General features: G+C 39.2%; 1 protein-coding gene across 6 annotated transcripts in view; it reads right to left on the bottom strand.

Annotated features, from left to right (window-relative positions):
- Positions 1–5,379: 5,379 nt before the first annotated feature.
- The window catches only part of ZBTB34 (zinc finger and BTB domain containing 34), an 85,735-nt gene continuing 77,614 nt past the window's right edge, over positions 5,380–13,500 (bottom strand). For all 6 annotated transcript variants that reach the window (XM_069082712.1, XM_069082711.1, XM_069082710.1 and 3 more), the window contains one exon: positions 5,380–11,981. In XM_069082712.1, the coding sequence (XP_068938813.1) occupies positions 10,457–11,971 (1,515 nt within the window). In that variant the 5' untranslated portion in view covers positions 11,972–11,981 and the 3' untranslated portion in view covers positions 5,380–10,456. The remainder of the gene's footprint in view (positions 11,982–13,500) is intronic.

Here is a 13,500-nt window from a genome sequence, read left to right on the forward strand (position 1 = left end):
ACAGCAGGGGTGGGGAACCTGAGGCCTCAAAGCCACATGTGGCCTTCTAGGTTCTTGGGTGTGACCTTTTGACTGAGTGCAAACTTCACAGAACAAGTTCCCTTAATAAAAGGATTTATTCTGTAAAACTTGGAATACCCACCCCTGGAGTAGAGCATAGGAGGCACACAGGAGAGTAGCAAGGTTAGAAAGGTAAAGAATAGTCAGTGTCAGACTGTAGAAGGTCTTAAATACCTAGCAAAAGGGTTTGACCTTTACCATTAGATTATGAAATCTTCAAGAGGAGGGAACTGTCTTTTGCGGGTGCTTAATCACTGAACATTTTAAGCAGGTCTGTAAAAGGACCAGATATAGGCTTAAGAAAGATGATTCTGCAAGCATGAGAAAGATGAATTGGAAGGGGACATATGCATGTCTGAGATGAAAGGAAGATCTGTTGGAAACTATTACAATAGACTGAGAGGTGGGTGGTGGTCGGGAGGGGCTGTGCAGAAGGTTGGTAACAGAAAGGTACAGATGTGACAGATGTTTGAAGGTAATGCTGATCCCCCTCCATGAAAAAAAAATGACATTTTAACAACAGAGAAGAGAAAGGAGAGGAGTAAGGGGGTAGTGGCAAACAGAGGAAGGCACCCCTCAGAACTGTCCTAGGAATCTGAAGCTGGAAGCAAGTGACTTGAGAAAGGAAGGGACTGGTTAAAAGATCAATCATAATCAATTTCCCAAAGAGACAAATGAATAATGTCTTTATCTTGCCCTTGTTTCTGAGCCTGCCTTACCCAGGACTCTCAGAAAACAAAAGGCAATTTTCAAGACTTAACTTTACAGAAGTAATTTTGTTCAAGGTTCACTGAATATCACCGCAAAGCAAAGCATAAAATAAAAGACAGATACTTGTCCAAAGTGTTTGCCTGTACCATGTAAGGTGTCCTACAAAAAATCCCCCCAAAGAAGAAGGGCTCCCTATTGACAGCAAGGTTCTTCATATACTGCTATCCAAGAATGAAATTGGGTTGATTACATCCATCCCTGGAGCACCCATTCAGTCTTCTCAATGAAATCAGCAGTCACTCTGTTGATTATTTCCAATTTATCCTGGATGGATCTTGTTTGTACACAGCTATTTGCTTGCTGTCTCCCCGTTAGACTGCGGGCTCCTTGAGGGAAGGGACTGTCTTTTTCTTTGCTTCCCCAGTGCCCAGCACACAGTAGGTGCTTAATAAATGTTTATTGGGAGGGGGAGGGGAGAGAAGGGAAGAAAATTTGGAACTCAAGGGATTGTGGAACTGAATGTTGTAAACTAAAAGTAAATAATTTTAAAAATGTTTATTGACTGATTGATCTGCCTACCAAACCATAGAGGTGGAAAAAAAAAACCCCAAAGTGCATAAAGGACACATATCACCCAGATTATGGCAAGTGAAACTCAAGATGATGGGCTTTAGAGTAGTAAGTGACCATAGAGATCATCCAGGCTAGTTTCTTCAGCATTTTGAGTCCTGGACCCCTTTAGCAGTCTAGTGAAGCCTTCTCAGATTAATGCTTGTTGCCTGCATTCATAATTAGTTAGGGATTTAAACAGGGATCAGTGAAAATATAGATGTAATTTTTTTCTTGTCTAATTTCATGGACCCCCTTGAAATCTATGGTTTGTAGATTTCATGTGAAGAATTCCTAATCTAGCCCACCTCTCTCACTTTGCAAACAAGGGAAGGAAAGGTTGAGAAATTTGCTTGAGGCAGCAAAGTGGCCTAGTGAATCATGTTGAACTTCCAAGTCAAGAACCTCTGAGCTCAAATCCTAATTCAGAAACACTAACTCTCAGTGTTTCTGAGTTAACTGTGACTCTGGGCAAGTCACTTAATGACCCTCAGGCTCAGTTTCAACATCTGTAAAATGGGGATAATAACAGCTCCTCCCAAAGTTATTGTAAATTAATACACTTAGAGTGCTTGGCAGACCTTAAAGCAACTTAGAGATACTAGTTATTGTCATTGTTCAAGGTTACATAGGCAGTGAAGCCAAAATACGAACTCATATCAGGTGACTCTAAATTAATGTTCTTTACATTATACTGCACAAGATGTCAAAGCAGCAGGTCTCAGATAAATGCTACCAATAATTAATGAGCTGGGTCCAGAATGGAGTAGAAAGAGAACATTAGGCTGGAAAACATCTAGGAAATCATGAAGCACTTTCAATTATTCTAAGCAGCTTGCTGCTACTGAAGCCCCTCTCTTAAATACCAGTGCTATTTCTTCAGAATGAGAAATTTGAAGAAGGTCGCTAGCACATTGGGTAGACCGCTATGTCAAACTTAGGGGAGGACATGTACAAGAATCATAGAAGATGAACAAGGTTCTGATCTGCATTTTTTGAAGACCTTGATCTGGTCTGATATTCTGATGAAATAACAGATCCCATTAAGCATCTGAGTAAATAGTCCCTTGGTGGGGCAGCTATGTGGCACAGTGGATACAGTTTTGGGCCAGTTCAGTTCAGGAAGACCTGAGTTCAAATCCAGCCTCAAACACTTACTAGCTGTTTGACTGTGTGACTTCTCTTGGCTTCAGTTTCTTCATTTGTAAAATGGGAGGAAAAAAAAAAACATAGCTCCTACTCTATAAGGTTGCTGTGAGTTAACATGTATAGCATTTGGTAAACCTTAAAGCCTGTACAAACGCTAGCTAGCTATGCCGTATGTCTACAAATAATGGGACACCACAATCTCAGAAGACTAACTTTATAGGTGACCCAAAAACCAAGAGAATAATGTATTGTGGCCATAAGTAGGCTACTCTTTGGACCTTAGAACATGGAGTATTTTATGATGGATATATTAGAACATAGATTGTCAGGGTTATATCATAGGATCATAGAGCTCGAACTATCTAGCCTATCCTCCTATTTTACAGATGAAGAAACTGAGGCCCATGGAAATTAGGTGACTTGCCCGAAGTCACTTATAGGTAGTGTCAGAGACAGAAGTCAAACCCAGGTCTTTTCAATCTAGCACTTGAGGAAGACATCTCAGAGTATGGGCCACCAGCGCTAAAAAGGGACTCACGGGCCTTCTTATTTTGATATGTCATTTTATAGATGGAGAGATTAAGACCCTAAGAGGGAAAATTATTTGACCAAGGTCATTCATCCATTCATTGGCAGAGCCAGGACTCAGTTCCAGATTCCCTGATTGTCTTCTGCCCTATTATCCCACAATGCTTCTTTCAGAGGTTCTGTATGAGGTTAACTAAAGAACCACACCAAATCAGAGAATTCTCAAAGCTTGGTGTGCTAAATGCCCACTCAACTCCCTTAAAATATTTGATAGGTTAACAGCCAATCATAAAGCTATATTCATTTATAGATGACACTCAATGTATCCATGCATGGCTTATATGAAGCATTTAACTCAGTTTGGTTTCCCCACCCCACTCAGTCACAAATTTCAAGGAATATAAACTAATTTCAGTATTTAGCTCAGACATGCATATGTCCCCCTCCAATTCATCTTTCTCATGCTTGCAGAATCATCCTTCTTAAGCCTGTATCTTGTCCTTTTACAGACCTGCTTAAAATGTAATTACGAAGTCTGACCTGCAGAAAAATCCCAATGATATATTCTAAAGGTCCACACAAACTATTAGTCTGCATCTTGGATCCCACTTACTCTCCTAAAGGCCTCCATCAATGCCTTCCAGTGGTATAGAAGTGACAGAGTATTTTTTGAGTGCTCTACAAGAATACATTGGACCATGCTTCTTTGGGGCTGCCATGTTCCCTTCTATGTGAAATCTTGTCCTTGGCCCCAGGCAAGGTACTGGTTGGCCAGTTCAACCAAGCTAATACTTGGGTACAGATCTAGCAAACGAAAGTCTCTGAGGACTGCTGGGAGAAGCTTTTCACAAGGTTGGCCATCTATTATGGTCACACCAAATCACAAAGACTATGGTGTAATAGGGCTTCTAGTTTTGTTGGTAGTAACTAGCCTAGGAAATGCTGGATCCTTAGAAGTTCACAAATTTCTCTCAAATAATATATGAATGAATCCATATATGTATGTCTATCAGTGTATCATCAGTGACTCTGCACTCACTCAACATAAAAAGTGAAGTACCTACAGGGGGTGAGAGTGTCAGAGTAAATATGAATGACAAAAAGGGGGCACAGAACATTGAGAGATGAAATAAGCAGAATCTCCACTGGGGGAAAATCATCATCATTATGTCTAGAGAGGATGTGATCCTATGACAGGGGCATGAACTAGCTGTCCTCTTCAGGCCCATGATCCAACTCTACAGTATACGTGCCAAAGTAAAGCCAGGACCCTTGGCAATCAGTAAACTTTGCAAAACACTAAGGTCATTGGACCTAGAACTGGAAGAAATAGTTTAATATTCTCATTTTACACAAGGAAACTGGGGCCCAGAAAGGGGAAATTGCTGGTTAAATAACTGGTAGCTGAAAGAGCACAGATTCAAACTGTTGTGATTTCATAACCAGTGCTTTCTACCACATCACAAACAGCAGGTCATGCTTCTCTTCTCTGTGCCCTAGACGATGGTTTGACTTTCAGAAAATCAAAGGATTTCGAAGTGTCAGTGCCAGTAGATGCATTTTTCCTACACTTCTCTAAACACTCTTATGGAATGCCTTACTAGTAGCTCAGGTTTCTACAGCACTTCGATGCTTAAAAATTGCTTTCCTTCATGGTAAGCCTGAGATAAGTCTGAGGTAAGTAGTACAAACAGCAGTATTACTTCCACTCTGATGACAAGGAAAAAAATCAGGATGGAATGGAAATGACACATCCAGATCAAGGCTAGTGTTAGCTCCATGTTTGAACACTGGAGACATAGTGGACAGAGCACTAGGTCTGGAGTCAGGAAGAGCAGAGTTCAAATTTGGCCTCAGATATTTACTAGTTGTGGCCTCCTGGGTTTGTCATCTAGCCTCTGTTTGCCTCAGTTTCCACAATAGTAAAATGAAGATAATAATAGCACCTACATCATTGGGCTATTGTGAGGATCAAATAAGGTATTTGTAAAACATTTGTAAATGCTTGGGACATTGGGTCTATATAAATGCCTGTTCCATTTCCTTCCCTTCCCACTATACCAGGGGTCAGCCAACAAATTCCAAAGGCTGCCTGAATGGTTTTTACATTTTAAAAGTTTTACTGTATTTTAAAATGTAAAAACCATTCTTAGCTCAGTTTGTCCCCTGTCTACCCTCCTACCAAAGTGTAAGCTCCATGAGGATAAGGCCCTTGTTTCACCTCTTCAGTCAGCACCTAGAACAGGTTTGTTGAATGAATGGAAGTCAGAATAAAGGGCACTTGGGACAATTAGGAGAAATATAAAAAGTCAGCCCACGCTATTTTTGCTCTATAAGCAATTTTTATTTACAAACAGCAATTTCCATTGACTTTATTGATACCATAAAAAAAAGCCATTTACAAGCAAGAACCAAGAATTCATCCAAACAAAATTAAGCAGCACTGAAGTATCCGTGTCACAAATCTAAAACCCAATGGGTACAAGAGTAAAATAGCATTTGAATAAATAGTTTAAATTCATGCTTATAAAAGAATCCTTATGGCAAGTTACTGTCCTGACAGCATCAGCTTAGCTAGCTTCATTACTTCATGTGGCGATGAAGTGGGGACTTTGTGAGGTTACCAGTTTATATTGCAAGATAATGACACTGAGAGTTAAATCATTCTGATTGTTCCACCATTTATAATGGAGAATGTTAGCCCTACCAAGAAAAGTAGCCAGAGATGCTTTTCACATTAATAAATGGTTATTCTCATAACAAACCAATTTAATTTACCTCTTACTAAATAGTCAGGGCAAAAACCAAGGTCTTGGACATAAGTCCAAAGATTGAATTCACAGCATACTTGTTGAGGAGGGACAGCAAGAGGTTTGTTTACTGTGGCCGCCACAAGGGCAGATGCTTAGGGGGTCCTAAGCAAGGCTCATTGCTCCACTTGATCAAAATACTGGGACAGTGTGGGGCGTCCCAGGCTCCCTTTCAGCTAGGCCGAGCAGTCTTCACACAGATTCAAGAATCCTGAGAAAGCAGGTCATTGCCTGGCCTGGGGAGTCCCATATTGGGTAGAGGCAGCTAAACCACACTGGCACTTTTTGAACAAGATATGTAAGAAATGCACAATAGCCATTATAAACCTGGAACAAAGTGAATGACTTTCCTGAACCTCTAGTTCAGTTGCACTGAGCAATTATGAAACCTATGATTTATGAACTAGATTTATATAAAGAATTTACACAATTCCCAAATACTTTTCATATATAAAATTTAATAAATAACCCTGACCAGTCTAGAAGCACCATCCAAGGGGAATACTCCCTTGGAAAATAGATTCGGTGTTGCATATTTGAGTCCCTTTCAGGAGGCTTCACAGGAAACCCTTTCAGAATACCGTAATAAAAGAATCACAGTAACTAATATAAAAAGCTATTCAAATAAAATACACTGATTTCTTTAAAGTAAAGCTCATTCACATAAATTCTCACCCTCCCCTACCCAGCCCTTTTTTTGTATTTCTGCAAGTTCTTCCCATGCTTTGGGCTTTTTTTTTTTTTTAATTATAACACAGGCCTTAACATTTGGGCTAAGAGCAAAGTGAAGACTTGGTTATGTTTTTGGAAAACATGAGTTTCCTACTCATGCCTGGGAAGAATCCTAGAAATCAATTTAGTTCTACAGTATATTTTGCTTAACAGTGAACTGACAGTATCCTTTCTGCTAATACAACAAAAATTAAAGGCAGAATCCAATCATGAGTCTTTCCACTCACTAAAATAAATGAAACATATAATATGTTGTATTTACAAATATAATTTCTAAATGTATTTACAGGTTTCATAGAAATGATATGGTAGAGAACAGATTAGGAGAACCAAAGTAACTGTTTTAAAACCACAAACAGCAAAAGTATAAAATTCTTTGTTTTCACAGTTTGTAATAACAGGTTAAATATCTATAGAAAAGGACGCTGTCACTGTCTTCACATTGTCTATTTATTGAAAAAGGTAGCTCAAGAAGAGACTCAATTATGAACAAGCCTATATGAATTCAGGATATATTTCACTGTTAAAAGATTTCACATATCACTTGTAGTATTTTATTGACTTCTGCATCTGTTATAAATGAAATGTAAAACAGTACTGTGTTAACCCCAAACAGTACAGAAATAGGTACTGTATTTTTTAAAAAAGTTGCTTTTTTAAGCAGTTACCACTCAGCATATTTCTTCTTTGAGGAGACATGAAATGAACTTCGGGTAGACAATGTGTGTAGGTTGTGGTCATGACAAGCCCCCCTGGCATATCCTCATGTGACAAGGCACAATTTAACTGCTGCTGCCAGATAGGAAAGTTCATCTTCTACCAGACTTCACACTGGTTAGTGTGACTTTAGGAAAGCTCCAAGAGATTGAGGGAGCCCTATGCTGGCCTAGATGTTTGTGTTCTCCAAATATTGCTGAGTGGTTACAGTACTGTGTTATGGCTTGAGAATTCATTCTTAACACTGCTAGCAGTGGAAAGGGTAAAGTGTTAGCAACATGAATGGGAGGCAAGTGGAACTTGCAAAAATGTTGAATCATGATTATTATCGAGAAAATGAATCAATTTCCTGCCCCTTAACAGTCCCATTACAATGTTTTGAACCTGAACTGTACAATCAAAGCAATGTATATATATATTTTTTGTCAGAGACAATTTTGGATAAGTCACTCTTTGGTAAACTCAAACCAGTTTAATAGATTTACAAATACAAAGAACTCCATTTAAATAAGGTTAAGACTGTGACACAATGACAAGAGCCAGGACGTATAAGGTGCCGCCCAAACTTCCCTTCTCCTAACTTGCCTAAGTTCACACAAATGCTATGGAAGCCCACCCAAGGGCTCCAATCCTGAAAGGAGAAGGGGGTTCCCTGAGCCCAACCTCCTGTGTCCTTGATTTGGCCATATCTTGTCACATACTTAGTTGTATCAAAACACAATTTTTTTTGCATTTAATTTCTTTAAAAAACAAAACAAAACAAAAATTCATTCATGTAAGAAAAAACACCACAAACATTTACCTGAAACCCCAGAATGTATTTAATTGGGTAAACACTTAAGAGTCCAGTCTCCCCATGAGGCACAAGGCTTTAATAGGAGTTACACAAGTGCTTCAGGGAGAGAACAAACCCCTTATTTAGGCAGTTTTAAGAGGAAAAAAGGCATATTATATACCCGATTTAGCTAAAAACTGCTCCTCTGGAGCAGCTGGATTTATAGTGTAATCTGTATGTAGTAACACTGATCCATAGTGCAGCTGGTTATAAGGTTAGCAGACACTGTGTTTTAAAGAAAGCAGCTACCACACAGCCACACCCCACAAGGGGTCATTATGGACAAGGGCTTGAATTTTTTTTCTTAAAAACAAAAACAAAAAACCCACTATTTAAGTTATAAGAGCCACAAAAGCATTGCAAACCAGCAAACATATGTATATATACTTTTCGTGTATATATACATATATATTTATTTTATTTTTTGGTAATCCTGTAAACTAAATCACAGCTCATTTTAAAAAATTGTTTTATTCTTTTTTAGCTGAGAAGTTTTTCCACAGCAAGTCTGCAGAGTTAAGTTACTACTCCAGAAGGGAGCTTAGGGAAGGCTGGCCATCCTCATGGCAACCTCCAGAGCACCTGCTCATGACCTATGACTCACTCTCGATTGACCAGAATATACAGTACCAAACCAAATCAACTTTTTTGTCTAAAGCATCTTTTGGTACACCATAAGCACATATGAGCACTCTGTAGAGAACTAAAAACATTTCCTAATGAATAAAAAAAATCTTCAAATAGGGATCACATCTGTTATTATACAGAAATGTGTTTGCTAGCACAAGATTTTTGAGGTCTCTTTTTCAAGCAAACTAAAAAGAGAGAGGAAAAAAAACCTGTTGCTTGTAATTCACTATCACCATTAGGTTTCACATTTTTTTATATTATACTGACCTAACTGATATTAAACATAAAAGTAGCACCACATAAGACAAAAATGGGTGACACACAAATATTTGGTGACACACACAAAGTATCTTAGAGAGGGTTTCTTATGGTTGGTTTCTTTAAGCAGGAAACACTGATTAGCCACTGAAAGAATGGGGAAGCCACTGTGGCTTTGTGTAGCACACAAGATAGACATATTGCTTGCGATTCCCATAGAATATATCTTTACAAAAAGTACAAATTTCCAAGTTTCGCAGTTTCACAAGGAACCGCAATATAGAAAGTTACTATGCACCTGAACTGGCTGTTTGGAGAAAACAACAACAACAAAAAAATATATATATATATATCAACACTGTGTGGAGATATAGTCAGAGTTACAACCCCCTCTTCCTTTAGTGAGAGTAGCAACTCATCTTGTAGAGTGATTTGATTTAGTTACCTGGTATTTAGCTTTCTACAGTACGAAATGAAGGTAGATTCTTAGGCCAGTAAAAACATTTAAAACCACTGTTACTTTAGGGTTGGATAATTACATTACAGCTGTGTAAAAAAGGGCAGCACCACATGTCATCCAGCTTACCTACTGGACAACTAACAAAAATTCCAAACAATTCTAACTAGAGTTGAATAGATTTATGGCATTTGGTTTATGTGTTTGTTATGAAGTGGAGTTATAAAAAACAGCATCATTTGCTTTGCTGACTTTTGGACGCTATGATTAATATATAAGAAAACCAAATAACATTCTTCAAGGGATAAAGGAGCAAGGTCTCAAAATATATTAGGTAGAGATGAGATTAAGAGTCAAAAAGCCCTGTACACACTATATTAACTTACATATTCCTCTTACATTCACCTCAACCAGAATAAAAGCAAATTTAAGAATGTATATATGTAATATATATAATAAATGCTTTATTATATATATATGTATAAATTTTCTAACTACCAAAAAAGTAATTTTCAACTCTAAAAGGTAATCATCAGATCTTCTGGACATGTTATTCTCTCTCCATGCACATGCATGGAAAACCTATATGCACACACAGAGAGAGAATATGTGCCCCTGGGTAGTGAAGGTAGGGTGAACTCAGTTGGCTTAGCTATGCTACTGCCAGAATTGGAATTGAAATAATTCATCCAGAGGAATAGCATCAGCCCATGTTTTTTTCCCTGTTTTTTTCGGCCCTTCGGATTCTAAGCTCTTTCAACACACATATACCCAAGTCTCCTTGGAAGCAAAAAACAAAAATGGCAAAGTGTGCTATCTAGAAACCTTGGGAAAATTTACTGTGCACCTAGTAGGTTTCAAGGTGGTCAGGTCAGTAACTGGGCTAAGAGTTACCTACAGCAAAAATTTTTTAAATGCATTGATGAGTGTGCTTTGTTTGGGTTGCACTTATTTAACATCTTAGTCAGGGGCATTAGACACTGTGTGAACTTCCATACTGGAATCCAGCCCCGCCTCTGAGTTGGAGGCATCATTCTCAATTTTCTGTTCTGCATATGCATCTGTTCTTTCTGGGGACTCAATTCGATTACGGACTTCGGCCACACCTGGGTGATTTTTCCGCAGGTGCTGGTTGAGTGTTCCCTGGAAAGGAAAGCACTTCCCACAGATCTCACAACGGAAAGGCTTATCGTCAGTATGGCCACGGATATGGTACTCCAACTGGTCCTTTCGTGTGTACTTCTTACCACAGAACTTGCATACAAAAGGGGTGATCCCCATATGTAGTCGCATGTGCCGGTCAAGACTACCCTTTTGGTTAAAGGATTTTCCACAGTAAATGCAGATCAGCCTTTCATTGTATGGATACCAATGGCCTCTTGCACTCCTCTCCCGGGGGCTATTCTCATACCCAGGATTACTCACAAGAGCTTCACTATCTGACCCTTGAACCAAACTCTGCAGATCACTGTGCAGATGGACAGAAGAGGGGCGCTTTTGACGGGCCCGGCCCCCTCGGAAGCAACTTAGCATAGATCTGGATGGGCTAGAGTTGCTCAGGTTCCCAAAAGTTTCTGATATACTTGATGGCTGAGTGGGTACTTGGGAAAAGGAGTATGCATGCTGTAACACAGAGCCATAGGAGCCTACATTCACTGCCACCACTTGTTCACCATCTACCATTTCAGTGTGGTAGCCATCATCACCCAAGGAAGAGCTGTCTGAACAGCTGGGTCGGTCTGATTTCTCAATTTTCACTTTCACCTCTGTGATCTGGCTCTCCCTCACAATCAGATCCCCCTGTTCATGGTCACCCTCTATCTGAATCTCATACTCAGAGACACTTCCACTGCTTCCTCGGTCTGAGTGGCCTTCTTCTTGCAAGCGGCCACGGAGAGATTTGCTTGGAGTTGCCTCCATCCGTAGATCATTGCCAGCGGTTGGCTGACGCACCTGAGAGCAATATGGAGGCGAGATCTCTACTGGGTTGGCAAAGAAGCTGCTCTCTTTAACTCCATTGCGGTTTTCTGAGTTTTCATCAGCACCAATGGTAACAGAGTCAACATCCCCAATGCTGATTTTTGAATGGATGCTCTCCAGGATCTGTGTGCACTTGTCAATGACACATTGCATCTGAAGAAAGCTAGCAGCAGTGAGAAAACTGACAACATCCTTCAGCTGTAAGGACATTCTTCCAGTGTAACAGAATGAGAGCAACTGTTCAAAGACATTAGGATTCTTAATCACTGAGATGGATAAGCCACTCATGGTACTTAATGCCGAATGGTCACGAAAATAGGGAGAGCTGGCAGCAAGGACGGCTTTGTGGGCTCGGAATGGCTGGCCCTGAATATGCACAATGATGTCACACAGTTTTCCTTGAAGGCGGAGTTCATTTAACTGGCTCAGAACTGTGTTGCTGTACTCGGGCACGTCAAACTGAATAAAACTGCTGCTGTCCATTTCTACTGACATGAAGCGTAATCTAGAAAGAAAGAGAAAAAGAGGAAGAGAAGGGGAAAGAGAGGGATAGAGAAACAGGTTTATAATCCATTTATATTCTGCATTATGTGGCAAAAATGGCATGGGTGTAACTTTGTGAGTGTGTGACATGTAGCTACTAAAGTTTCTAACATCAGCCATATCTGAACATTCTTCTGTTCACAGAATCATAAGACTTAATATATAGAAGAGAATTATGGAAAGTCTCAGATTTAGAATTGGAAGTAATTTTATTATTTTTTTAAGTTTTAAAAATTCTGAACTTAAAACACCAAAAAATGAGCACTTCCATACATACAAAACATAAATTGTGATTATTTCATACTGCTTGGTTTTATATACATATCTCACACATATTTTCAAAATTGTCCTGTTTATTTGTGCTTTCTTCTGTATGTATAAAAAGTGTTTCAATGGCCCTCTTTTTGGTGACATCACTATTGCTAATCTTCCCTATACCCTGCCCCCTAACCCCACTGAAAACCAAGAGAAAAAAGTACATCATATAGTAAATAAATATGATTGAGTAAAACAAATCTACATCATAGTCATGTCCAAAAAGGTATGTCTCTGTCTTCACCTTAAGTCCATCACCTGTCAGAAGAAGGAAAATATGCATCATTAAAGTCTTCTGGAGGGATGGTCATTGCACTGATCATAGTTCCCGAGTCTTTAAATTGTTTTTCTCATCAATGTTGTTCTTACTGCATGAATTATTTTCCTGGCTCTGCATACTTCATATTGAAGTATGAATTCACACTACATAGGATTCTCTGAAATCATCTTTTTGGTCATTTCTTCTGGCAAAATAATATTCTATTACTCACAGACTATCATTCAGCAGCCATTCCTTAATTTATGAGCATACCTTCCCTCTTCTTTATATTCAAGTTCTTTGCTTTTCTTTCTTCCTTTTAATCCCCCTTTCCAGATCAGGAAATTTGTTTTGGTTCCAGCTATTATATATATGTATATACCCTCCCTGGTATTATCCTCCCTCAACTTTCTACCAAACTGTGCTGTGTGTTTCTATGTGTTCATTCAGTGTTACTGCATCAAAAAGTTTGTGGCAAGGAGTAATGTGTTGGTTATGAAGGGCTTTGGATGACAAAAAGTGATTTTGTATTTGATCCTGGTCCACAGGAGTTTATTTAGTAGGGAGAAAATGGTCAGACGTGCTTTAGGAAAATAACTTTGGAGGCTGAATGAAGGATGAACTGAAGTAGGGAGAAACTTGAGGGAGGCAGTCTGACCAGCAAGCTATTGCAATCGTCTATATATGAGGTGAGGAGGGCCTGCAACAGAGTGGTGACAGTGCCAGAGAAGCGAAGGGGTCATATGTGAGAGGTATTGCAAAGGTGAAACTGTCAGGTAGAAGAGTTAGCCTTAGTAAAGAATAAAGCCACCTCATCATGTGAGACAAAAGTGACAGAGATAGTGGCAGAAGACATAAGTTATATGAGATGGGAAAGAGAGAGTTCATAATGAATGGCCTCAATTTT

Source organism: Petaurus breviceps, unplaced genomic scaffold (genome assembly GCF_028583685.1).
Source record: "Petaurus breviceps papuanus isolate PSGF00001 unplaced genomic scaffold, PetGlider_PUasm1.0 171, whole genome shotgun sequence".
Taxonomy (NCBI): domain Eukaryota; kingdom Metazoa; phylum Chordata; class Mammalia; order Diprotodontia; family Petauridae; genus Petaurus; species Petaurus breviceps.